The sequence below is a fragment of the Oryzias melastigma genome, linkage group LG20, assembly GCF_002922805.2.
Source record: "Oryzias melastigma strain HK-1 linkage group LG20, ASM292280v2, whole genome shotgun sequence".
Classification (NCBI taxonomy): Eukaryota; Metazoa; Chordata; class Actinopteri; order Beloniformes; family Adrianichthyidae; genus Oryzias; species Oryzias melastigma.
The window spans coordinates 16,245,510-16,272,562 of NC_050531.1; the positions used below are offsets into that span (position 1 = coordinate 16,245,510).

The 27,053-nt window shown below is 37.6% G+C and overlaps 3 protein-coding genes across 5 annotated transcripts in view; 2 read left to right on the forward strand and 1 right to left on the reverse strand.

Annotated features, from left to right (window-relative positions):
• prkdc (protein kinase, DNA-activated, catalytic subunit) overlaps positions 1-8,670 on the forward strand; it is a 46,450-nt gene extending 37,780 nt beyond the window's left edge. Inside the window, exons 71-85 of one of the 2 annotated variants that reach the window (XM_024280374.2) lie at positions 22-215; positions 587-770; positions 905-1,065; positions 2,608-2,819; positions 2,895-2,982; positions 3,048-3,191; positions 4,785-5,060; positions 5,128-5,348; positions 5,505-5,597; positions 6,756-6,842; positions 6,915-6,986; positions 7,061-7,262; positions 7,659-7,847; positions 8,113-8,252; positions 8,338-8,670. In XM_024280374.2, the coding sequence (XP_024136142.1) occupies positions 22-215; positions 587-770; positions 905-1,065; positions 2,608-2,819; positions 2,895-2,982; positions 3,048-3,191; positions 4,785-5,060; positions 5,128-5,348; positions 5,505-5,597; positions 6,756-6,842; positions 6,915-6,986; positions 7,061-7,262; positions 7,659-7,847; positions 8,113-8,252; positions 8,338-8,539 (2,465 nt within the window). In that variant the 3' untranslated portion in view covers positions 8,540-8,670. The remainder of the gene's footprint in view (positions 1-21; positions 216-586; positions 771-904; positions 1,066-2,607; positions 2,820-2,894; positions 2,983-3,047; positions 3,192-4,784; positions 5,061-5,127; positions 5,349-5,504; positions 5,598-6,755; positions 6,843-6,914; positions 6,987-7,060; positions 7,263-7,658; positions 7,848-8,112; positions 8,253-8,337) is intronic. The other variant, XM_024280373.2, reaches the window with a different exon arrangement.
• Positions 8,671-9,892: 1,222 nt separating this feature from the next.
• garem (GRB2 associated, regulator of MAPK1) lies at positions 9,893-22,063 on the reverse strand. Its single transcript, XM_024280372.2, has 6 exons — positions 21,237-22,063; positions 20,447-20,587; positions 20,137-20,267; positions 17,575-18,777; positions 13,421-13,572; positions 9,893-13,342 (listed from the first exon to the last, which is right to left on the reverse strand). The coding sequence occupies exons 1-6, from the start codon at positions 21,355-21,357 to the stop codon at positions 12,526-12,528; spliced, it is 2,565 nt and encodes an 854-aa protein (XP_024136140.1). The 5' UTR covers positions 21,358-22,063; the 3' UTR covers positions 9,893-12,525.
• A 113-nt stretch (positions 22,064-22,176) lies between these two features.
• Positions 22,177-27,053, forward strand: part of ncf2 (neutrophil cytosolic factor 2) — a 7,074-nt gene continuing 2,197 nt past the window's right edge. Inside the window, exons 1-9 of one of the 2 annotated variants that reach the window (XM_024280370.2) lie at positions 22,177-23,146; positions 23,320-23,402; positions 23,509-23,617; positions 23,708-23,842; positions 24,736-24,843; positions 24,967-25,026; positions 26,518-26,561; positions 26,663-26,804; positions 26,895-26,960. In XM_024280370.2, the coding sequence (XP_024136138.2) occupies positions 22,886-23,146; positions 23,320-23,402; positions 23,509-23,617; positions 23,708-23,842; positions 24,736-24,843; positions 24,967-25,026; positions 26,518-26,561; positions 26,663-26,804; positions 26,895-26,960 (1,008 nt within the window). In that variant the 5' untranslated portion in view covers positions 22,177-22,885. The remainder of the gene's footprint in view (positions 23,147-23,319; positions 23,403-23,508; positions 23,618-23,707; positions 23,843-24,735; positions 24,844-24,966; positions 25,027-26,517; positions 26,562-26,662; positions 26,805-26,894; positions 26,961-27,053) is intronic. The other variant, XM_024280369.2, reaches the window with a different exon arrangement.

Sequence of the window (27,053 nt, forward strand, 5' to 3'; positions counted from 1 at the left end):
CTGACGTTTCTCTCTCAACAGAGGACCTTGAGTCCGACTGTCAGAGTGCAGCAACTAAAGTGTTCAGATACCAGAAGATACTTCAGGGAACGTCGTTCCACATCTTGGCTGCAGCTGTAGGCAGAAGTCCGTCAGTCCTGGAAGCTCTGGAACCTGAAAAAACTGAGAAAGTCATCCGGCTTTCAGGAAGCACTTCCTCACCTGTGCAGCCAAAGGTACATTGATTCTGATTCCGTTAGAATTCTTGTTATGAGACATTAATAACCATAAGTAATGTGTTTATAATGGAGGCCACCAGGTCGTGGAAAAATTATTGAATTCTAACCGTTTTTTTTTTTTCTTATGAGTCTCAACAATCTTTTATTTTGAAAAATAACCAGATTCTCTCAGCTACACCCTCAATCCCCTGAACCAAAGTTTAGTCAAAGTGACTAAACCTGAACAATCTTTTATTCTGAAAAACCTTTTGGTCTTGAAAACGACAGGATTCTCTCGGTTACATTTCAGCCACTAAAAGCAGTTCCACATACAACTTTTGCTGCTAACCTCCTGTGCTGCTCTCTGATACAAACTCCTTTTCCTGCAGGAGGTGGAGGTCTCCTTACAGCTGAAAGCCCTGAAGCTGCTGCGGGACGCCTCCAGAAAGGCGGACGAGGAGCTGCAGTCTTACTCGCAGGACTTCGTGGACACCAGCAGCGTCACAGAGACGTACATGACCTTGGCTAACTTCTGTGACAAACTGCTGAGGGAAGAAGAGCAGAGCGGCAAAGGTGAAGACCACAGTTCATTTTCTACATTTATCAAAGAACTGTGTAGACACTGAGCCATTTATGAACAAAAAATACACTGCTTTTGGATCCTGAGCTCCATCTATGTTCTGTGGTTTCGTTTGTTCTGTTTGCAGTGAGCGAGTTTCCAGAACTTCTGCGTCTGCCGGTTCATGTTGTGGAGAGCACGCTGAAAGCCCTGAGGCTGAGCTCGGAGGAGGCTCGCCTCAGGTTTCCACGTCTGCTGCAGATCATCGAGCTGTATCGCTCGGAGACACTGGACCTCATGACCAAAGAGGTGAGCACCAGATTTTGTTTAATCGTGTTTAACTTAAAACTTTAAAACATGCTTTAAATGTATGTTAGCATTTATATCTGCAACAAAATGTAATCGTTAATCAGACTTGTAATGTTGGTTTAGAGCATTGACACAGTACCCCCCCCCCCTCACATTCCAAACAGGAAGTACCCGCTGAAAGCCAAAATCCCATAGACTTTTATTGAGAAATAAACAGTTGTTACTTCTTTTTAACATGTTCTTGCTAAAATCATTTTTTTTCATTCTATATTTTCTATATTGCAAGTTATTAAAGATATAAACTGGCCAATTAGATGCCTCAGTGGAAGCATGTGGAGCCCACTGGCCTCACCTGGAATGTTCGAAATGTTTGACAGATTTTGTGTCGCTTTCAAGTGGTAAAGATGAACTCAAAAGTTATGGTAAACTGAAAGCTACAAAACAAAAAATGGAGCTTTAGCCAAGAGAGTCTGGTTACAGAGAAAAAATATGGCGCCCAAAAATGAATAGCCAGAAGTCCCTGCCCCTGCCAGAGCCGGCCACAAAGCTTTTGACCTCTTTTCCTGTTTCTTCTCTCTTTTATCGAGCCTTTTTGCTGTTTTTTTCTCCATGACACTCTCTGTAACAGAGCAAAAAATGGCATTTCGTGGCTCTGATCAGCTGATTCACGGAGAAAAAACAGCATTTAAACGCTTCTTTGACAGCTTTTTCTCCAGAGGTAAACAGGTGTAGTTATACAAATTTGAACACTTGTTGATATTTACTTTAAAGAAATCCAACGATTAGCATTCTCTGTCCCATTTGAAGCTCATCTTGCTCACTAAACTGCTAGACAGTTACAGTTTATTCACATTTAAAAGCTTAAAAGCTGATGGTTCTGAAAGGCTTTTAAAATATCACTTTGAAAGGGTTTCCTAAAGTTTTGTAAATTTCCGCTTACGCAACTGGCTAAAGTACAATTTCTGCTTTTGGCTTAAGGTTAATTGTGGCGCCATCTCCTGTGTGACCAGAGGGCCCTCACTTTATTCTGGTGCAGGCCAGTCCATAAAAATATTGTCTGACCAGTCCATGGTCTAAAAAGGTTGAGTCAGCGTTACTAGCTTATGACCATCCTGGCTGGATGTGATGTCATCAAAGCAGGTTTTTTACAAAAATAGCCAAATAGGCTGACAGTTAGTCTAGAGCTGTAGATTGGACTGTCAGCAGACAATTGTGAGATTTTTCCCAATTTTTGCTTAATTTTTAAGTAAATATAAATTGTTAAAAAAATTAACAAGGAGGACGTTTTTTATGAGTAAAGAAATCAGACTACAGACGTGAAATCAGACTACTGAGAAATTGAATTGTTTTTTTTAATTCAAAGAAATGTAGCCATGAACATTGACAGAGATCCTCATCCTCTTCATTCCCATGAAAATATCTGTTTTTTGTTGATTATGACATGTATATGTATAAATATACTATATTATTTTTGTTTTCTGGTTATAAAATGCTCCTCCAAAACGAATACTTGCACTCAGCATCCTGTGCTTTTCCCTGCAGATGGCCTCCGTTCCTTGCTGGATGCTGATCTGCTGGATCAGTCAGATGGTTGCTCTGCTGGACAAGCTGGAGTCGGTGGCCGTGCAGCACTGCATCAAGCAGATGGCAGAGAGCTACCCCCAGGCTTTGGTCTACGCCCTCATGATCAGCAGTGAAAGTTTCCAGTTTGAGGATTCCGCTGCAGGACACCAGCAGCAGGAATTTGTCAACCGGTAGGATTTATCAGAACTACAAATCATCTAAAGTTAAAAAAAAATGCATTTATTCTTCTGTTTTTGCCTCCAAAGGCTCAGGAGCAGTCTGGATAAAGGAGGAGCGGTGAAGAACTTGGTGGACGCACTGCAGCAACTGACAAACCCTAACATGATTTTTAGGGTAAGTATTAGAGTTTGTCCATCTGCAGTCTTTCAGTGTCATTCACTAATGATGAACTCATGCAGGACTGGTGGGAAGGTGTGAAGAATGAACTGGAGAAGCCGACTTTTACTAAGAAGCAGATGAGGAGCATGTACGAGGAGATGCACTCTGCTCTGTGCTGCCCCAACACGGAGGGGCACGGAATGTTTCGCAGGAAATTCATCCAGGTCTGTTTGTGCGTCTCTTTTTTGCTTTTTCTGCACAAAAATGTGAATTTTTAAAGTCTAGGTGTGTGTTTATGTTGACTCTTTAATAAGTTTAGCTAAAATATAAAAGAAACCCTAGAAGAAGTCATGAATAAACATTTTTTTCAAAATGGCGGTTTTCCTGTTGACTTTATCGCCATAGCAACCATGTTATATTTTGGTCGCCTGGAAGTGACGAACAAGTCTATGTAACTTTTAGAAGAATCAGCAAAAGTAATTTTTTTAATTTCCTTAGCAACAGAGGTTTTTTGTTCACCACACGAACATTCCTAATATATTTATATCATATGTCATATGGTTTTGTTCAGCCTCAGCCAACAATGCATCTCTTAAGTTTTCACGATATTCCTGTAAAAAATGTGCGAGTAACAGGAGAACGCCACTTTTGTGAGCTTGCAGCGCTAACGCCATTTAAAATCTACGACTTCTAATTCTTGGGAGGAGATGTTTTTGGAAAATTAAAGATGGCTGCCTTTTCCTGATGTCAAAGGTCAACAAAACTGTTGTGGTTGTAAAAAGAATCTTGTAGTGTGTAAAATTTAATGGAGATTGCTTGAACAAAAGTTTTCTTTTCTTATTTTGGGGAGAAAATGTGAAAAGTTTCACACTTTGCAACAAAATGGCCACCAAGCTGTTGGTCCTGTGGGCATCCCATAATAACTGGATATTATCAAAAGGTGTGTTTTGGTTTTGTTAGTAGATTTTGAAATATTTCTTGATCCTCATAAGTTATTTTTGCCTCCTTTCAATTTTTTTAATGGTTTCGCCCAATTTGGTGTCTTCTTCTCATTTTTCTATTTTTTGTTTTTCGTTCACTATGCCCACAATACATTTTGTCCAGGTTCTAGGTGGGTGCAATTTTTGGGGAATTTTTAACTTGAAATAAAAAGATTATAAATTATAACTGATTTTTTTTTTTTTTGGAAACTGAAAAAAGAAATGAAAATTTGAAAACAAGACACTGTAAATTAAAAAAAAACTGAAAATGTGAGATAAAAAATATTTTTGAAAATAATAATTAAAAAAAAATAAATCTTGAAAATCTCATAAAGAAATAGGGAAAACATGAAATAAAAAAAACTAAGTGTAAAAATGACTGATTAGGAGAACATTTGGCCATCTGCACTCTTTCAGTGTCGTTTGCTAAAAATCTGTAATTTTTACATTTATATTTTTTATTTATATTTATTTCAGTTTTCACTATTTTTTTTATTTTCAAGATTTATTACAAATTTTCGAGGTTTTTTATTGAATTTTTTTTTCAAATTTTCATGGTTTAATTTCAAATTTACAATGTCTTGTTTTCAAATTTTCTATTTTTTTTTTCAGTTTTCAAATAAAATAAAAAAAATTCCGGTTACAATGTCTATTTTTCAGTAAGTTTTCAATCTGTTTTTCCGCTCACTTCAAGCTGATCCCGATTTGATCCCATACCATTTTTGAGTATGTGGGGAATTGGGTAAAACAGTCTGGTCTACTGTCCAGTCCAAAACTGCTGCGAGACGGAATCATTAGCTGGAGTTACATTTCTCTTTGTTCTGAACATGTTTCCAGGAGTTCTCCAAAAAAGTGGAGAAACTGTTTGGACCTGGTGGCAGCCAGCTGTTTGAGAAGAAGAGAGACAAAGGCTTTTTAAAGGAGATCGATAAACTGCTGGAAGCCATGCGTGGAATTTCTAAGGAACCGGGGAATCTGAAGGAATACTCCCCCTGGCTGAGCGGGTTTAAAGCCGACGCCTTCAACAATGAGCTGGAGGTCCCGGGTCAGTACGATGGCAGATCCAAACCTCTACCGGAGTATCACGCCAAGATAACCGGCTTCGATGAAAGGGTATGTTTTGAATGATTCCTAAAGATGGCCGCTAAACGTCAAAGTGACCCCAAACCGTGTCGTCTAGGTGATGGTGATGTCGTCCATCCGCCGTCCCAAACGCCTGATCATCCGAGGGGACGATGAGCGAGATCACCCCTTCCTGGTGAAAGGTGGGGAGGACCTGCGGCAGGACCAGCGCATCGAGCAGCTTTTCTCCATCATGAACATCGTGCTGAGCAACGACACGGCCTGCGTGCAGCGCGGCCTGCAGCTGCACACCTATCAAGTCATTCCCTTAACCACCAGGTACGCCAGGCACACCTGTCCTTTTAGCAAGCAGTAACACATGCCGAATACTGCAGTTTTTATTAAACACGTTTTTTTATTTACTATTACACCAAATATACTAGTAAACACTAAAAACAGGCGTAGACTCGTTTATTTCTGTATGTATTGTTGTAGGGTCGGTCTCATTGAATGGATGGAAAACACTTGTGTTCTGAAGGACTTTATAAAGAACACAATGACTAAGGAAGAGCAGAAGACGAAGGACAAGTAAGTGGAGGATATATTTAGATATTTGCATTTATTTATTGGTTCATTTTAAATTCATATTTTAGTTTTTCCTTTTAGTTTTTTAGGAAATTGTTTTAGCGATTATGCAGAATTGTGAAACTTTTAATATTAAATTCCCAAACTTTTTTGATCCTTAAAGATCCACTCCAATGAAAATGGTGTTTTAACTTGTTTTTGTTACATTTTTTTGATATTGAAGAATTTATATAAATAATTTAAGCTTAAAATTAAACTTCTGACTATTTCTTTATTCAAATCGGTGTAGTTTAGGGACACCAAAAAAATAAACTTATAGTTTTTTTTCTTGTAAATTTACGACTTTATATTTTGTAAATGTACGACTTTAATCTCATAAATTTATAAGTGTTTCTTCTTGTAAATGTATGACTTTTAATCTTGCAAATGTACAACTTTAATCTCATAAATTTGCATGTTTTTTTCTCGTAAATTTACTAATTTAAATTTTGTAAATTTACTAGTTTTTTTCTCGTACATTTACAACCTTTAATCTAGTAAATATTTGCAACTTTAATCTTGTAAATGTACTACTTTAAATTTTGTACATTTTAATTTACTCATAAATTAGATTTTTTTTCTTGAACATTTACAACTTTAGATTTTCTAATTTTAATCTTGTTAAGTTAGGACTTTTAATCTCTCAAATTACATTTACAACTTAAAATCTTGTTCATATTATACTTTACATTTTGTAAATTGATGGCTTTTAATATTGTTAATGTACAATTTTTTTCTTGTAAATTTACACCTTTAAATCTTGTAAATTTACGAGGAAAAAGTCATACATTTAGCCCGTGACTTTTAAAGTCATAAATATACGACTTTATTCTCCTAGTTTAACAGTATCGAGTTTTTACTTGTAAATTTATGATATTTAAGGTCATAATAAAAGTTATGTTTACCGTCATAATAACAGACAAAAAAAATGCAGTTTGAAAAGTATTTGTGAGGTAGGGCGGGACACAAACTGGTATCAGGTCCAAAACCAATATTGCTCACCACACAAGGAAGTATATCCTTATATTGATTTGTTGTTTAAAGTTGTACAAAGCAATCAATTGTTATTTTTTTCTGTTGTTTTTAAGTTTGAATGATATAAAGTATCTTTTTCTTTCTTAGACCTCTTGAAGTCTACAATTCGTGGCTTTCAACCTTTAAATCAAAGTCACAGGATAATCCTATCAGTCTGTATTCACTTGCATACCAGTAAGTTTGTTCAATGTTGCTTTTTAAATTATTTGACTCCGTAAGAAGTTTTGACCACAAATGTTCAAATAGGAAAGCCAAGCGTGGTGATGCTGGAAAAAATTTCCTGAGAGTGCTGCAGCACGTCCCCGCTGACCTGCTGAAGTAAGTTCTACCTGCAGAGTCTGTAGGTGTGGACGGAGAACCCGGAGTGACTCTGTTCTGTTCACGCCTCGCAGGAGGGCGTTCCTGAGGATGTGCAACAGCCCAGAGGCCTTCCTGTCCCTGCGATCCCACTTCATCAGCTCTCATGCTCTGCTGTGTGTCAGCCACTGGGTCCTCGGCATCGGAGACCGCCATCTGTCCAACTTCATGGTCAACATGGAAACTGGAGGCATGATCGGCATCGACTTTGGTCACGCTTTTGGTTCTGCCACGCAGGTGGGTTCAGCCCGACACGTGCCAGGAATTCTAAAGCCGGGAATCGATTAAAAGAAATTTACTATTTAATCGCAAACCTGGGAAAAATAATCGCTATTAACTTTTTTTTTTTTGTTAGAGTATTTGCCGAACACTTATTATCTGCGAAAAATTCCAATATAAAATCACAGACAAAACTGTACATTTGGAACATTTATTTTTAATTAAGGCTGTCAAACAATTAAAAAAAAACAGATTAATCACACTATTAATCACAAAGTTTTACTAGGTACATTTTATGACAATATGCAGCTTATGAACAAAAACACGCCGAAATCCTAAATCAGTGAAGCGAAGTGAAGGACTGCAAATTTCCCCGTGTGCTGTGACTGATGTCCCGCCGGTCTGTCTTCTCAGTTCCTCGCCGTTCCCGAGCTCATGCCGTTCCGACTGACTCAGCAGTTTGTGAACCTGATGCAGCCGTTGAAGGAGTCCGGATTGATCCAGAGCATCATGGTCCACTCCCTCCGGGCCTACCGGGCCGAGCCCGACCTTCTGCTCAACACCATGGATGTGTTCATTAAGGAACCCTGTTTGGACTGGAAGGTAACCAATCGCCTCTCCTTAGATTAGACACGCCCTCCATGACTATTTTAAAGCAGCTGTTGATACTTTTGTTATTACAGTCTTTTTAAATAAAGTTTTATGTTGAAAAGTGCAGCTTTTGTTCTTCTTGCAGCAGTTTTACCAAACTGTAGAATAACTTAGACACAGAGGACGGCTGTGGATCTTAACATTCACTGTGTTCTTAAACGAGGCAATAATCTGTTTCGGTTGATTAAAGTTTCTGCTAAATGTTTGTCTGACGCAGAACTTTGAAGTGAAACAGCTGAGGAAAGGAGGCACCTGGACCGACAGCGTCAACACCAAAGAGGTCAACTGGTACCCGCTGCAGAAGGTCAACTTCGCCAGGAGAAAACTGGAAGGAGCGAATCCGGCCGTTCTAACCTGGTATGAGGAAATCACACTGTGGCACTTCACTATATATATTTATGTTGAGTTTTTTTATTGTGTTTTTATGATGCTTGTTTTCCAGTGAGGAGCTGAAGCTGGGTTTCGAGAAGGACGCCGCCTTCCCGGGGATGCAGGCGGCAGCTCTGGGGTCGGAGGAGCACGTCCGTGCGAAGCTCCCAGACGCAGGTCTGTCAGTGGAGAAGCAGGTGGACTGTCTGCTGGATCAAGCCATGGATCCAAATGTCCTCGGCAGAGTTTGGCATGGGTGGGAACCCTGGATTTAAGTTATGTCCAACCTTTTTCTTCTGGTTGTTTTGTTGGAAAAAAATGTTTGGTCCAAAATACTGTAAATCACTTTAAAAAAACACAAATTTGTCAAAAAAGCAAATAAAGGTAAATGTGTTTTCTTATGTGACCATGTTTAGCTCTTTTTTAATATATGAACTTGAATCCTTTTAACAAATATTTTTATCCTTTCAAATAAATAATCGTACCTTTTTTTATTTTTTAAAGCTGTAAAATAAGTGATAGGCTCTCAGTAACCAGCTAAGTCGTTTAATTGAACAATTCAAACTAGCTGAAATGTTAACTAATTTATAAAACGATACTTTTTTTCTTATTTTGACAATGCACCTATATAGCTGAAAAAAACTTTCCTCAAATTTGATATTTAAGGAAAAGTCCATGTTAAATATAATTGTGATCCCACAATATTTGTGCAGCCACTAGATGGTGCTGTTTTCCCATCACTTCTGTTATTAGATTTATTTTTAAGCCATATCCACTAAAAGCAAATGTCAAAATTATAACTTAACTAAATTTAGCACTAATTAAATGTTTTTTTTTTTATTAATCATTTTATTTTTAACTAAAACATGTACTTGGTGGTTAATTCCTCTCATCTTACTCCACATACGCAAAATAAACCCAGACCATAATACTTCCCCTTTTGAGTCTGTCAAAATAAGTTGTTAGTAATGAAAAAAATAAGTTTTGGCTTCATTGTAAAAATTGTAATTTTTGGTGAACATTTAGGATTATGAGTCATACAAATGTTGCTTTTAATACATTTGAATCAACTTTCATCAATACTTATAAATTAAATGATCTCATCACAATTTAAAAATCGTTTTATACTTTTTTTTACATTTAAAGTGGTTATTAAAATCATGAGTATGTGCCAGATTTGATGTTTTCGTTTTTATTTAAATTTGGATGTAGTCATTCATGGTTCAAGTGTGAATCATTATCAGAAAAAAGCAGAAGTTGGCGTCAAATTTGAACTGTGAAGACTTCCTGTTCAGCCAAAAGCAGCAGCTGGAACTTTCCACAAAGCAGAACCGATAAAGGAAAAAACGTATTTCTGAGTGACAGCCATGTTACTGAATTTTTGTATAATCCTGCTTGTAAATAATCCAATGGTAATTGAAATACGTCAAATTTCAAAATAAAAGTTTTGTCAGGTTTTTAAAAAATTCAATTTTTTATTTAGAGAAATAACAAATCTGACTTTCTAAGAAGTTCTATCACATTGTTTTTATCCTAAAAAAAAACAAGTTATATTTTCTAGTCTTTTAATTATATAAAAAAACTTTACATTGTTAAGACATTTCAAAACGCTCATAAAAGACACAAACACTGGTTAATCCATTTTAATTATCAAAAACAGGGAAACAAAAAAATTTAAACTGCAAAACATTAAATAAATGACATTCAGTTTCTCGGTAATGCTGCTGGACTCATTGTAACAGTCGGTATTGAACACAATTTACCAGCAGTTTTAAGGGGGGAGTGTTAAAATGTTTGCTGGAAATCATTCATTATCAAAGGATTATTTCTTTGTTTAGTAATTTGTATTTGATGCCTTCATTTATCATTTCCAAATGTTAGATTTGTACTAAATAAATCAGGATATAAAACACAGGGCTTCATTGACTTTAAAAAATTAAATCTTAACATTAGTAATCAAAGAAAAACTACATACAAAAACATTTGTTTTTTTTTTTTTTAGAAATGTCAAGTAAAATATGTAACAAACCCTTAAAAACATAAGAAAGTGGAGGGAACAGTCCAGAACGGAGTTACAGATAAAGTACTCTGAGAAAAGCTGTGCATATTCTGCATTATGTTCATCAAGAAATCACTGCATCACAAAGAAAGGAGGAAAAAATGTTTTTGTTAATAAATAAAAGTTTTAGCTTAAATCAATAAAACCTGCTTTTCTTTGCATATCCGTTTTAAAACCGTTACCATGACGAGTTGATGATTTTAGGGGCTTTGGGGAAGCCGCTGCGATGGAGAACATCTGCTGAGACTTAAAGGTTAACGTACCGTCGCATTTCTACGAAAAAATGAAACCTTTGCTGGTCTGCTCTAAACAAAGCTCAGATGAAGGAACAGCGTGTAACAACAAGGAGCGGAAATTGGTTTTAAAGTTTAGTGTTTAATCGCTTCTTCTTCTGTGAACATGTTTTTTCATTTGTTTTATTTAGCAGCAAATGCAGCATTTTTGCTGCATGTTCTCATCCGGTGTAGTAAGGACGCTTAAAGGCACATCATGACAAAAAGAAGAAATTGTAATTTAGTAGTGTTCAAATGGGTTATTTTGAACAAAATAAACAGGTTTCAAAAGTAAACTATGCTACAAAGAAAAATAAAAAAAACTCTGTTGATCATTACACACTGATCATTTAAGGTTTATCATTTACAGAAGTCTGCCAAAGTGCACGATGCATTCTTAGAGTTCAAACATTGTAGAAGATCGCTTCTGTCTGGACAAAAAAAAGAAGTTATGTCTATCAACAATTTTTCACCTTCAGGACTGAAAAAGTACCAGTTACGTTGCAACATTGCAAGACTTCAACGTTGTCTCGCCATATAGAGTTATCAGGTTACAACCATTGACTGTACATGAGAACTGGAGTGACTCAGAGTGACGTCACCCTTAGAAAATGGCTTACTTTTGGCTCCAACGGCATCAAGTCAATTTAGTTGCCATTTTTACGTGTTCTGGACGCTTTCTATGGCAAACACTCTTTGCCAATCAAGAGTGAGCTTGTTGGAAGGCCACACCCCTACCACTTGAAAGCAGGCTAGAACGTTCGACACTACCATTGTCGAGGCATCTGATTGGTCAGTTTATAACTTGAACTACAGAAAAAATATCATTAGTTTTAGAAAAGAGAGTGAGAATGGTTATTCTGACAAATAAAAGGGGGAGGGGTCTCTCAGTCCAGTTCTCCTATACAGTCAACAATCATTATTTTAGATTTACTGCTGTCAGCAGAGTGTTTGTCGATAAAGCTTTTGTCTAAAGCTGCCTTTCTTTCACCTTATATCCGTTCATTGTTTGGCAGCTCTATCATTCACTTTTAAGAGCTTAAATCACATGACTTTCAAGTGCAAAGTGAAGCGTTACTCGTACAAATCAGTTTAAGCCCTTAAAAAAAAAAAAATGTACTGACACTTTTGAAAATAAAGATGAATCTAGACTTGCAGAACAGCGTTTTATGCATCCCTGGCTCCACACAGAAACAAATACTGTCACGTCCAGCTTTTGGACTCTACTATAGAAAAGCACTTTTAGTATATAAGCTTGCTGTTGTCAGAGTTGATGGTTTGTTGCAGAGACTGGGTAAAGTAAGGATACATTTTGGGGGATTTGCAGTTCAAGTCAGACCTGGATTTTAAAGACCCACTCTCATGATAGAAGACATTTATTTAAAAAATGAAGTTTAAAATTGAATTTGAGTGTTATTTATTTCAAATTGTTGTGTTAACCGAGAGCTCTAAATTATGGCTGATGGAAAAGGGGGTCGGGGGTTGCTCTGTACCAAGAGCAACTCAGAGATTAACACCTGCCGCTCTGCTGAAAATGGGTCATAGAAAACGACGCAGATTTCTTAATTTTAACTAAAAATGGCATAATCCTAATTAAAAGAGGACTGGGAACACTTTGAAATCAGATCAAAAGATGATCAGAGTGGGACTTTAACAAAAAAAAAAGTTTGTTCTTTGCATCACAGCAGATTTTAGCGCATTTGTTAACTTTGACAGAAACACTTGAAGGCTTGAAAAAAAAAAAAGTACTTCGTAGATGACATCAAAATGTCTTCATAAAAGTGCCAGATCCACTTGTCAAAAAATTATCCAACTATCTTCCCCCTGAAAAAGAGTAACAAAAAAAACCTAAAAAGTTCTTAGTGTCTTGGTGTGCATAGCATATCTACTTCAGGCTGTCGGCGCCCCGCCAGGGTTCAGACTCGTGCCCTTAGATCTTGGGTCTCCAGCCGTTGATGAACTGCAAGAGTTTCTTCACCTGCAGTTTGCTCAGCTTGAAATCCTCGGACAAAATCTCCTCGGTGAGCTGCAGGAGCAGGTTCCCGTCGATCTTCTCAGACACAAACAGAGACACCACCTCGTCCGGGAGGCCGATGAACTTCAGACACTTGGACACCTCCTCGATAGAAATGCCGGCCAAGGAGGAAGGAGGCTGCCATTGCGCGGCGGGGGGACAGGAAGGGGAGGTCGAGACTGGTGAGTCTGAGAGGGAGAAGATCTCCTCATTTTTTTCAGATGGCGGGATGTCTAGCTTAGTATCGCACGTGGACTCTGACGGGGAGTCGGTACACTTGGATTTGGGCGTCCTTGGTGGGAGGATGGGGCAGGAGAGACTCTGCTTGCTGTTGGATTCTTCTATCGGTTTGCCTCTGTGCTCTTCCGAGTTGAAGCTGGAAGATTTGGCGTGCGCCTGAGTCAGAGGGCCTTTCCGCGCGTCCTCACTGCAGCAAGGCCGCTGCTGAAAGTCCACCAGGCTGGATGTACAAACCTTGGGGGTGCTCGGCGTTCTCTTCCTGGGGTAGCTGTAGTAACTTCTGCATCCAGCGGGGAGAAACTCCTCCAGGCAGCGGGACTCTCCTCCGCTGAAGTTGTTCGGCCAGGACAGGCGGGAGGACAGCGTGTCCGACGGAAGACTGCCGACGGGCGACGTGGTGCTCTGCTCCGGCATGGATTTACTCCAGTTACACGGGTAACAGGCGGGGCTTTGCTCTTGTGGCTCCGCCCCCTCAGCTTCACTCTGCCCACTTCTGACATGGGAGGGAAACATAACATTAGTTCCCAACTTCACAGAAAGCATTCGAGAAGATGTGAGCTGCAGCTCTTACATGCTGTGGAGACCTGAAGAATAGTAGGAGAGGGTTGGACTTGGGGAGCGGGTGTCCTGCTGCCGCAGCTTGGACAGAGCGGTCACAGGAGGCTGCTTCAGGCTACGCGGGGGGATTGGGGGGGCGTTCAAGAGACGACACTCTTCCTTCACCTGGAATGACAGCAACAGAACCATCACTGATCAACACCAGATGTTACCAGCAACACCTGGTCAACGTACTTCATCTGATGTGGAGACGAGCGGCGTTTCATATCGGTTATACAGCAATATGAAAAGCATCACTACTGTAAAGTGTTACAAAACGGCTTTTCTAAGTACAAGAATCAACTACATTAATTGAGTAAACGGTTGAAGAGTTGCATAGTCAAGAGTGTCAAAACTAAAGCTACAGTGTTAAAGGGTTAAGGGGTCAAATATCAAGTCAGGATCAGCCTAAAATAAATCAGAAAACCAGATCTTAAATTTGACAAAAAATTTGAAAGCCATTTTAAACTCAAAAGTACACAGTAAATTTGAAGGAAATATGAAAAGTTTAAATCTTTTAATCTTGTACATTTACAACTTTTTTTCTTGAGAAATTTACAACTTTAAATCTTGTAAATGTATTAGTTTTTTTCTCGAAATGTACAAATTGAAATCTTGTGAATTTATGACTAAACCTCATAAATGTATTCGTTATTTCCTCTTACGTATTTTTTTTCTTGTAATTTACAACTTTTTCTTGAAAAATTCACGAGTTTTTTCTTTCTCATAAATTTACAACTTTAAATCTCGTGAATTTATTACTTTAGACCTCAAATTTACTAGTTTTTTCTCCAAAATTTGTGAGATTAAAAGTTGTAAATTTACAAGTAAAAAAGTTACAAATTTAGCTAATTACTTTAAGTCATAAATATACAACCTTATTCTCATAATTTAAAAGTTACAACTTTTTTCTCGTACATTTTTTTTAGATTTAAGTAGTACGGTAATTATCATTTTTTTTTTTTTGCAAACTGGCCCTAATACTCTGAAAAATGTTTATTTGTATTTTTAACTTTTTTTTGACTTTTTATTTCATAGATGACCCAAATTTGGGGGCGGGGCTTGTGTCCATTGGCTACCATGATATGACTGACATCGGGTGACAGAGGCTATAGTGAAGTCATTTCCTCTCTAAAAACAGCGTCTGTTGTCGGCGCCGCCTGTGTCATCCTTCCTCTGATGAAAAAAAGCCTTATCACTACTGTACCAGAGGAGGGATGACACAGGCAGTGCCAACAACAGACGCCGTTTTGTAGCTGATATGACATCACCAAAACCCTTTTCCCCTGATGTCAATCATCTCCTGGTACCTGTTTTTTTCCCTTCACTTTGAGTTGATCCTGACTAAACCTCGTATTAATGCCGACAAAATCAAGCCAGAGAAAGATCACAATGAGATCAAACGTCATCAATGTCTAAAGATATTTTTTCCACGTTCTGGAAAAGCCTCAACAAAGCATCAGACACTTCCCACCACGACGTTACAGCTCACGTAAAAACAAATGATCTGAAGAACAGTTTTTATCCTATATTAGTTTTAAATATTGTTAAAAACTTTTAAATTCAAACTGCAGTTGCTGAAACTGTAACATTTTTAAAAATCCTCTGCATTGTGTTCTTGAGATTTTTATAACATATTTATTATTACCACACTATAACTATTTCAACACTAAATCAGTTAGTTGTAATTTGTTGATTTTAATGACCAAATGATTAACTTGTGATTTATGAGTTGTCGGTTATTTAGATGCTTTTTTAAAGAACTGAATAATGCATTGTTTATTATTTGTAATTAACTAGAAGTGCTTTCTTTGTTAATGAATAATGCAGTGATCTAAGAGCACTTTCGATATTGTGGTATACAAAACAATGACAAAAAGTGTCCATCCATCTTTTTAGATAGAAATACTTCCATTACAACTGGCTACATCCACGAGTAAACTACAAGTTAGTTTGGTTCAGTTTCACATTTCAAAACCTTCTGAATGACTTTCAGGAATTATTGCTATGACTCTTTGACTGACTATTTGTCACAAATGCTAAAACCCTTCTGGTTAATTTTGGCTCTTTTTCTAAAAACAAAAAGAGGAACAGAGGAAGCAGGTGACAAGCAGAACGCTCAGACTTGGGTAAGATTCTGCTCTCATTGCAGAACTACTTAAGCAATGACAGTAACAGAAATCTTATTCTAACTTTTATACTGAAACGGTCAGATTCATCTACATGGAGTAGCTTTTTTTTTTTTTTTAAAGTCCGTCTGCAGTAGAGTCAGCTCCCACTAAGTGCATTTTAAAAGCACACATCTGTTTTCAAGGCTGCATCTACAAATCAATGTAACTACAGATGCTAGAGCGTCTAGTTCTCTGTCTGGGAAAACCAAACAGGATCTGCCTTTTCAAATGATTTAAAAGCCATCTGCATTAAAATGGAGGATAACGACAAAATCTGCTTAGACATAAAGAACGTCAAAAATACAAACCTGATAATACGATGAACAGTACAAAAACAACTTATTGGAAATTTGGTTTCTTCAAACAAACTTAAATGTTTTTTTAAAGTCCCACTCTGATCATCTTTTGATCCATTTTCAAAGCATTCCCAGTCGTATTTTAATTAAGATTATACCACTTTTTGACAAAAAAAAAATCAAAAAATATATTGCTTTCTAGAACAAAGTTTGTGCAGAGTTGATCAGAAAGTTAGTTGTGGGTGGGACTGTAAGCACTAAGCAACCCCGCTCCCCTTCCCATCACCAATAAGAGAGCTCTGTTAACACACAACAATCCAGCTGTACAGTTTTGAGTCGGATCTATTTGTCTGTAAGTGGATGCATGAATGGAGTAGAGTGGGGCGCTTGTGACCCACCAATAGGAAGGAGCTTCTCCGTAACAACTATGTAGATAACAGCATTTTTTGTTTGTTTCTTATTCACCACAGAAAGCTTAATTTTCTTTACGTATGTCCTCCAACATAAGAAAAATGCTCCAAAAACCATTTTCATTGGGGTGGGTCTTTAAGTAACCAACTGTTGACAGAGAAAACCATTTGAGCGGCAAGAACCTGCAATCTGGCAACAACATTCCTCTCCTTTATTTTGGCATGAACAGGACTGTGTGTTTCTCCTTCACTAATTTGCTTTATTCTTTACAAATGTTCTGAATGAAGAACCTGTTTCCCAGCCTGGAGCTGTCAGCAGGACGCTGACACTTTAAACTCGGCGTCAAACACTCCCAGTCTCATTGATCAGAATGTCACATCTTAAAACTTCTACTTATCGCCTCAGACAGACAAACATGTCGCTCTTGGGAAAGAGATAAGACCTCTGTGAAGTAGATTTATTTTTTTTGTAAGATTTTTTTTTTTATAAAGTGTATTGAAAGACACAAACCAGATTGTTTAAGACCGTTTTTAGTTTTACTTGAACATTGATTGAATTTCCAACATTCTGCAATAGTTTAAGAGTTTTTAATTTTATTTTATTTCTTTAATAAAATTGTTTCTGATGTCTCCTTCTAAGAAATGATGACACATTAAGTCAAAAAATAAGATTAAAAAATCTTAATCCTTTAAATAATAACAGGTTCTATGACATCCCCAACACTCCTGGCTCTAGCTTTTTGCTTAGCAGATCCAGGGTTTTTCCTCTCTTAAAATAAGGTGGTGGTGGTGTCTCATCACAACCTCCGATTTGTATACCGCAATCCCCATTGCGAGGGTGAACCGCATCGTGGTGAGAAGCACTTTTCATCACATAGGTGCACTCTGGAGCACAGAAGTGTATTTTTATATGTAAGTAATGACTTTTTGTTGTGGCAAGACTTTTTTTAAAGTTATAAAACTGCTGCGCAGGAAGCTCCGCGCTAATGCTAGCGGACCGGCGATTATTGGTGACGTCAGAATTATGAGACACTATTTTTTCATAACTCTCCGTTTGGAAGGCTAAATGAAGGGGTAGGGAGAAGGGAACAATTTGGGTTCAGCAATACAGTATGATTTTTTTTCTTCTTTCGCTGCTGCAACTTATAGTCCAAAAAATACATAAAAACATGTTGAACATGTTAATTGCTTTAAATACTTAGATCTTGTTTGCAATAACTACAAGTTCAAGTAGGATCATGGAATACTCACGGCTTCAGACTTGGGTGGGACAGGTGGAGGAGTCAGAGGAACGTCTAAACTGGTTATGGGACCGACAGGACAAGAGACCGGAAAGGACAGCGGAGCTGGGACGGGACAGCCATTGTTGACACTTCGTATTCCTTCACTCGAGGAGGGTTTAGGCGTCTGTCCTCTCAGGTGATCCAGCCAGAGCTCCTCATACGGACCGTCCAGCTTGTTGAAGGCCGGCTGCTGGGTCGTGCTCTCCAGCGGCTCAGGAAAAAGGTGCTCGTTTTCCCCTGATTCCGAGTAATGGCCATCAGAAGGTAAAAGGGTCCAATCTCCACACAGCGTCATGCATCCCTGTAGGTTCACTTCACTGTTTCCGTGTAGGTTGCTGCCGTAAACGCACACAGACAGCCGATGAAAGGACTGTGTGAGCTCGTCTCGGGCGTACGTTAGTGAGTTGGGGATCTGTATGTGGCTGGTGCAGCCGTTGGAACCGCTGTTGCCTCCACCGCTTCCGGAGCAGCAGCCATTCCCGCTGCTTTTCTTGGGACTTTTTACGTCGTCGCTCCAGTCTGTCCGCACATCCCGGACGGCCCGGGAGTAATCGTCTATGTCAAACTGCTCCTGGCAGAAGGAGAACCAGCGGTGCACCATTGTATCCAGCCACAGCTCCCCCTGCAACAGCTCCTCTGGAACGATGAACCTGGGCATGGCCATATGGAAGGGAAAATGGACGGGAATGATTTTGTTGTTGCGCAGAATGCAGCAGACCACCACCGTCTTTGTCTGGACGTTCACCAGCTTGTAACGGTGCCCCTCCCGGATGAGGTGAAGGTCATGCTGGTTCCGGGGTGGACTGCTGGGCACGATGACATTGACGGGGAGTCGGGTTTTTTCCACGATGTTTCTGATGGTGTGCTCGCCGTCCTGCATCTGAAGCTCCAGGGGGCTGCAGGTGCTGAACCTGCCTTTGCACTGAAAGGGGAGGCTGATGCTCTCGTTTGTGCGATGGTTCATGCAAATCAAGCACGGCATCTTGCCCCGGCCGATCTTGCTGATGGAGTGAAGCTTTCCGATCTTCTTGAAAATAGTGTTTAGCCGTGATTTTTCTTTGGAGCTTTTGGCATAGAGGATCTCCGCCTGGCCCATTAATGTGAGCTCATCCCCGGTGCTTAGTGTAATGTTGTAAACTTCTGTGTCTTCATTGCATTCCCCTGAAGCCATCTATGGACAGAAAAACAATGATACAGCATTAACCTAAAATACTCAACAGCTCCTTACTATTGAGCAATCAATAGTAAAACCACAGAAAGACATTGGTATGTTTAAAACCACTTTTATAGTCATTTTTGTGCTTTTCAACATGTTAAACACTCATTCTTTTAGCCCCCTTCGGGCTTTCCCACCAGGTGGATTGTGTAGGAAGCAAAGGAATGCAAGCAGGCACCTGATAACACAAATCAGACGTTCACATTTGATGATTTAATTAAAAGAACTTCAGCAGAAAACAGAACCAGTTCCACCTCCAGTTAGATGAAGGAAATTGAGGATTGTGCCTCAGAGTTGCACAAAAAGCACATTTCAAAACATCTGGCCACATCGAGTTCAAACATTGATGGAATCAATTTCACAAACTTCCAGCGAACTCTAAAAGGATGAAGACAAAGTGCTTTTTGAAAAGAAAAAAAAAATCGATAGCATCATTATGAAATGATGCTTATGAAAAAGATATGAACTTTTTATGAATGTGGATATGCTATAACATGTCTTACTGATGGAAGAAAAAAAACCTAACTAGGTCTGTGGAGTAATAACAGACCATTTATGCCTAAATCATGCATGCTTTTTTTTACTGGATGTAAACAAAAATTAAAATAATATGGATTTAAATCCCGTCATTTATGCCTTTATTTCAAACAGGTGATCAGAATCAACAAAGCATAAATAAAAACACAAGGACGTTAAAAGAAAGAAATTAAATTTATTGTTTTTTTTCTGTCATCTTCCTGGCTAACTTCAGCAATAAACAAAATATAAACATCACTGTTGATTTGATATAATTCTACAGCAAATTCTGAAAATGTTCAACAGTTTTAATCTCCTCAAAGTTTTGCTGACAACTAAGCTAGTAAATCAAGACATGGTAACACTTAGATAAAAACAATTACAAAACACTCAGTAGTTTTCTGTGAAGTGTTTCCTACAAACAAGTTTCATAAACTGACTTTTTTTTCTCATCTTTAGAGGTAAAAAAAAACGCTTTAGATGAACCGTTACAACTTCTCCATCCACCACACTAGCAGACAATCATACAACATCACATCATTGATCGCCAGATTTTCAATTTTTAAATCAACCATCAGTTGATTTAGTTTATATATACAACAATACTTTGGATTTTAGAGTGATATTTACACTGCCTTAAGTGTATTTTTACTATATTCTACTAGACTTATAAAGATTGTGCATCAGCAATCTCACATATCACAAATATTCATACTCATATTTTCCTGGAATGAGTATTAGGATACTTGTTTTGGTCCTGTTCATCAAAACTATCACTTTGGAAGGGGAAAAACGTACCTTAACGTTAAAGGTGATATCCTCCATGACGTACACTCGTTCGGGGAAGGCTTTGGCCACTTCCTCCACACTGTTGAAGTATTGCACGGGCTCCTTGACGTCTCTGTCCTGTTCCAGCAACTTAAACTGGCCTAAGCAGAACAAGAATGATAAGAATGATTAGTTCATCCATGCTGCCATTACTTAAAAAGTAAGTGGCTGGTGGTTCTTCAGTTTCTCAAAATAATCACTCAGAAAAGTTTTAAAAGCATACACTATGAATAATTTAGATGAGAGCAGCTTCAAAGCAAGCATCCATCTTCGTGCTTACCTTCATAATGAACTGGGATCTCTATTTTAGGCCCAATCACATAATGTCCCTCCTCCAGACTGTGAGCAGTAATAGTTGTCCACTGACGGCAGGAATGAATTAAGAGGTAGTCGTTTTCTCTGAGGCCCTCAACCAACTGACCTGCAGAAAGAGTAACAGAAGAGTAACAATCAACCAATCAAAGCATCCCAAGAATTTCTGATACAATCAGGGTAATCGGGTCAGAATTAAGTTTTTATAAAATAATGTATCTAGTGAGATTATTTCTTAAAAAAAAAAAAAAAGGAAAATAGTCATTTATTTTTGACGATTAAATAAGGTAAAAGTACAAAAACAAGAACTAGATGACATCCTTTACTTCAAAGTATTAGATTATGAACACTATAAACCATTTTATGTTATTTTTATGAAATACTATATAAAGAATCCCACACTATTCTTGCATTGCTTATACGTGGATTTAAACTATAAAATTAAGAAATGGTAAAACAATTATGTCTACTTTAGTGACAGAAGCTTCCTAGTAACAGAGACAGTGTAGACAAAATAAGGGGAGACATGTTGTAAAGGCAGTTTTTCTTAAAGTCAATCTACATTTTAGTTTTCTTAATGAACTAGAAAAGGAGGCTTCTTAATATGACCTATATTTATATTATTATTTTATGTCAATCAATTAATAGCATTATTCCACTAAAGCAAATCTTTCTTTCCATTATCTTAAACTCAGAACTGATAAGCCTGCAAAGGTTAGCATGATTGCTAGCTTTAAAACTTGAAATAAGTTACTAACCGTTATCCAGCATGACAATTTGTGGCAACTTGTATGCACTGACCAGCTGGTCTAGCGGCAGAGACGTCGTGCTCCACGTTACATCCTTTAAGTTATTGTACAACATCGTTCCAAGGTCCATTTTGCTAGCTTGAGTTAGCCGATTTTCGAGCTAGCTGTGTGTGAACCTGGTGCAAACGCGGTCACAAAAGGCTTTTCCGAGCAAACCAACTAAAAAGTCCCAGCTGCTCTTCATCTATGCAGTTGTGTCCTGCAGATGACGTTCCCAAGTTGTAGCTGCATACTTCCCTCTGTGTTTCCCTACGTATCCAAAAGGTTCGTTATCCGAAAAAGTAACCAAGCCATGTTTGTTTAGTAGCGATGGCAGCAAGCTAACTGTACAAACGGAAATACGTCACCGGCGGCACCTTTTGAAATAAAAGCTTTATTTTATTTTTGTATTTTATTTTTAAATTTAAAAAGTTCATAATTTAAAGGTTTTCCATTAGTGTTAAATTTTCCGTTTTTTCTTTCTTTCTTTTTTTACTTCTCATACAGTTTAACAACAAAAAAGAGTTTCTTATTAAAAAAAAAACCAACAAGGTCGGGTTTACACTTTATTGTTTTCTAGTTATCATAAAATGTATTAACATATCATATTGGAAATCAGATATCCATAGGATACAACCAAATAAAATATTTTTTTTATTTTCATAGCTTGGACATTTTATACTTTATTTTCTATCTTTGATTTTGAAATACAAGAGTTAGTTTCTACAGATGACTCGTGTTTTAATGGAATGAAGGAACATTTTTATTATTTATGCATTATGATGAAGAACATGCATTTTAGCAATGGTATCTTACCAAATAATAATAATAATATATATATATATATATATATATATATATATATATATATATGTATGTATATGTGTGTGTGTGTGTGTGTGTGTGTGTGTGTGTGTGTGTATACCGTAAAGTATATTTCCGTCTCACTAAATTACTTTCTGGCAAATAAAAAAAGGTATTTAAAGAACAATATTTAACAATTTTCAGGACAAAAAAAAAATTAAAATGTATTAATTTCTAATTTTTTTGTATAACGTTAAAATTCTCCAAACTTCTGTGAACTTGAGGTCTCACTTTTTTATTTAGTGGTTCTGCATGCATATTTATTTTTATGTCTATATGTTGCTTTAATGCCTAAAGTCTTTCTAAATAATGTTAAAAAAATCTTTTAAGATATCTTGTTGAAAATTGTTCTTTCATGGCACATAGAACTGAAAGAAAATATCACAAAAAAGATTGAGATACCAAAATAACGTCCTATTCTTTTGTTTTGGTCAAAATCCACCTCCACACAATTTTTTATTAAAAGAGTTTTTTTAATATTTTAATTTAAGGTAGACAACGTGATTCCAAAATACCGGATTGCTAATAAACGTTAAGTGAATCCGTGTAAATCATGAAATTTAGCAAAGAGAATGAGGGGGAAAAGAAATGCTACTGCTCTTAATTATATACTCTTAAAATACTACAGTAAATATTTTAACACCCAAAATATGCCGTATATAACTTTGAGAGTCATGCTTTCCAATGTACAAAGGGGGGGGAGTCCTATATTTACATGGCCACAAGAGCATGTGGCTTTGATGAATATTCATTAAATGCTGTCACCATCAAACTTCCTGTTTTCATGGTATAAATCAGAGAAGCTTCCTTTATTTTATTACCGTGTCTCAGTGGCAGCAAAAATGTCGTTTGTGGACACTCTGCGACAGTGGGATGACGGCGTCACCTGTGCTGACAAACAGGATTATTCGGAAGCTCTTCGGATTCTCGTGGCCATTCGTGAGCCAAACTCCAAAATCTGTTTCAACATCGGCTGCCTCCACCTGCTTAACCAGAACTTGGATGATGCTGAAAAGGTAAAAGTCAAACATTTTCTCAACTGGTTTCCATCTAAAAACACCAGACATTGACGTTATCTGGATGCAACCGTTAAGGAAAGATGAAGTGCTGTATGAAAGCGTGACTCACTGTGAAACAAGAAGTGGAGAAAAAAAAAGACATTTTCATAGAGGAAGTTTATATTTTACAGGCATTCGATTGCAGCATACGCAAGGATGAGCATCTGGCAGTGGCTTTCTTTCAAAGAGGAATCACTTTTTATAAGAAGATGAGGTAAGACACTCTTTAAATTTCATTCTGAAATCAGGACAACTGATAATTATTTGCAGATAAATCATAAAGTTTCAGTGATTTATGATGTAATTCCTCTTATTTAAAGGTATGACGAGAGCATCGGAGACTTCCAGAGAGCCTTCAAAGCACTCAGAGGAAACAACCTGATAGATTACAAGGCCCTTGGTCTCAGATATATTCTATATGCATGTGAGGTTGGTGTTTTCAACCTTAGCTTCTAAAAGGCTTCCAATTCTGTTAATTACATGAGAAAACTTCTAAAAAACATACCTTTCCTTACAAAGGTTCTGCACAACATGGCTCTGGCGGAGGCTCAGTTGGGAAACTGGGAAAAGGCTGAGCAAAACCTCAGGAGGGCGCTCGACTACAAAACAGAGGCCAAGCTCGGCGTCCTCGAGAAAGCTCAGCAGGCAGTTCTGGTCAGTGTTCATTCGTGAAAAATTAGGGTTTCACTTCATAATCTTAAAATCTGACAGGTTCCCCAGTTTGGATAGGGGTCCAATGTACCTGGGGGTGGAGGGGCATTATCTAAAAAAAAACATACAAAATGTTAACATTTCAAATGTTTCACAGAAAAGGTTGTTAAAACTGGAAAAGAAACGTGCAACATTAGAATAAATGAAAAATTATTTTGCCTGGAAAAGGGTCATTTAGGGCTCCACAGGGGTGTAGTGGGTAACACTCTCGCCTCACAGTTTGCATGGGCCGAAATCCTCAATTTTTGCCCCATTTATAACTATAACCGATACTTGCAGACTCCGATAGTTAAGTGTCAACATAACAAAGCTTAGATTTCCTTCTTTGCTTCTTTATAAGAAACCGATAAACTCAAATTATGTAAATATCTACAGATACAGACACTAGCACCAATATAGCCCATCCCTACTCCCTGTGCATGAATGGGTTTTCTCTGGCACTCGGTTTTCCTAACTCAGGCGAGAAAAAAACATGCTTCTTAAGTTAATTGGTGACTCTGAAGTGCCCCTAGGTGTGTGAGTCTGCAACAGACTGGTGACACGTTTAGAGTGAACTCCACCTTCATTCAACAAGGATAGGCTCCAGCAACCCCAAAAGGAATTTAGTGTTCTGAAGAGGGAAGGATGGAAAAATATCCAACAAAATCGCCAACGATGTTCAAGGGAGGCAAAATATACACTTAAATGTAAAAATAGGCTCTTCTAAGAATTTTGTCAGAGTAAAAAAAAAATGTCTTTATTTGTCCAGAATTTGAGTACAGCCGCCACTTGTGCCTCCAAAAAGCTTTTTCAAATGTCAGATTTTTTACATGTTAATAATGTGATTTCACTTACAGAAAGAAAAGCTGTTCAAACTAGTGGAGTTCCCGTCAAAAATGATGTTTAAACCAAATAAAAATTACGTCGCAGAGCTGGAGAAGAAAGACTACCTGGGAAAAGCCAAAGTAAGAATAAACCTTTTGGGATTAAATACATGAATTGAATTTGATTTGTAACTGGAATCCTTATTTTTGAAGGTGAACTAAACAATCTGTGTATTTTTTGTTTTGCTTGTGTGTAATGATCAGGTTGTGGCTTCTTTTAATCCTCAAGACGTTTTTTCTGGATTTGCTCCTTTGCAGCCACAGGTGATGTGCATTTGTTTTAGCTGTTACTAAACACTGTGATGAAGCCGCAAAACGTTAAGTAAAATTGTGAAATGTCCAAGCAACCTTACAACATGAAAACCGAGGCACTTAGAAGCATACGTTAGTTTCTCCATCTTAAATAATTTATTAAAACTAAAGCTAACAGCAGTTACAGGTGCACTACAACAAAATATTTTTCTTGCTTTTCAGAACAAGTCAGCACAATAACAGCTACTCTAGTTGTTCACAGACAGAGATGCACACAAGCTATTTTTTTAGTGTTTGTATTTAATTCAAGTCTCAAGTTTTAAAACGTTTTCCCAAAATGAATATTTTTATCATCACAAATAGTCTTCACATCTCATTCGGACATTAAAACAATCAATTTATGTTGCTAAAGCTTTTTGGAGATATATATTTTTATTCTGGGTCAAACAGTGATGTCTAGGAGCTAAAAATTGCGAATAAACAAATCAAAATTTTCAACAAGTCACAAACCTGGAGTCTAAAATCAAGACTTGTAGACTTTAGTGCAATTTAAGTCCAAATCACAAATATGAATCCCAAATTCTGTCACAAGATGACCCATTTGTTGTTCCACCAGAACCAGAACATTAGGAGGTTGATTCATGGTTCAAACACAGTCCGTATTTAGATCAATCTTTTTTGAGGCAGGCTGGTTTTGCAATAATTCTTGAATCATTAGATGAACATTTAAGGTCCCGCTCCAATCATCTTTTGATCCATTTTTAAAGCATTCCCAGTGGCCCTTTAGTTAGGATTAAAAGCCAAAATCAAAATCCTGTCATTTTTTAAGACACAGTTTTAGCAGTGCAGAAGCTAATTAGAAATTCACATTTGAATTTCTGCAGAGTAACCCTGCTACCCCTTTCCATTACTGAGAGCTCTCTGTTTACACTCTTTCTAGCTTACAGGCCCTCCCTCACTCCTCCAACCTTACATTAGTGGTGCAACAAAAACGAGCAACATTAGAGCTGTTGTACAGTTCTGATGCCAGCTCAGACGAGGAAACAATGATGTACATGGATCTAGTCTTCTACAAGTGGATGAAGGAGCAGGAAGCTGGTTGCCCATCCACTGTAGCTTCTATGCCACAACTTGAAGCTTTTTCAAACTTCAGTCTTCGTCTGCTCCTGATTACAAGCAATTCAATTAAAGAAAGGCACAGAAGTGAAACTTTAATCCCAGTTTTCTTTATATAAGTCCTTGTCATCAGAAAAATGCTACAAGAACACAATAAAAACACCAAAAATATAATTTCCATCAGAGTAGGTCTTTAAACATTGCAGGAAATTCAAAATTAAATTTAAAATTTGAAATTTAATTTGAATTCTCCTAATCATTTTTTTGTAAATTGTGGATTTCCTGTTAACTTGACACAGCTGAGAGAAATGAAAAAAGAAAGAACTGGTACGACTCAGTAAATCAGTGACTGACTGGATGCTCTGTTGCTTAATCAATATTTAACAGGTTGAAGATGGTCCAGCTACTCCAAGAGAACCAGAAGTTTTAAGGTATATCTCATATTTGAAAAAAATCTATAAGTTAGCAACTGCAAAAGTGTTTAAATGTCTTTTTTACTGTAGACGTTATGATGCTGTGTGTTTCTTCGCAGAGCTTTGGAGGGTGTACCCCACACTGTACTGTTCGAGTTTGTCCCTGAGACCTGTGACGAGTTGGCCGTGAAGCCCGGCAATATGGTGTTTGTACTGCAGAAAGGGGCAGACAACTGGGCCTATGTGATCTTCAATGGAAGAGTAAGAATGTCATGTGCAGAACTTGTGTAACGTTTTGTTAGTTCCAAGAATTGATGAGAACCAAATATATTTTCGTGGTTATGACTACAGACAGGACTTGTGCCGTACAATTACCTGGAGCGTCAGGAAATCTCTCTGGCTTCTAAACATATAAAGGTACGTAGTATTGGTGCTAGGGATATAGCAATTCACTTTCCCCACATTTAAAGTCAAACCTCAACTTTTGGCTTTGGTTCAATGTAGTTTTTT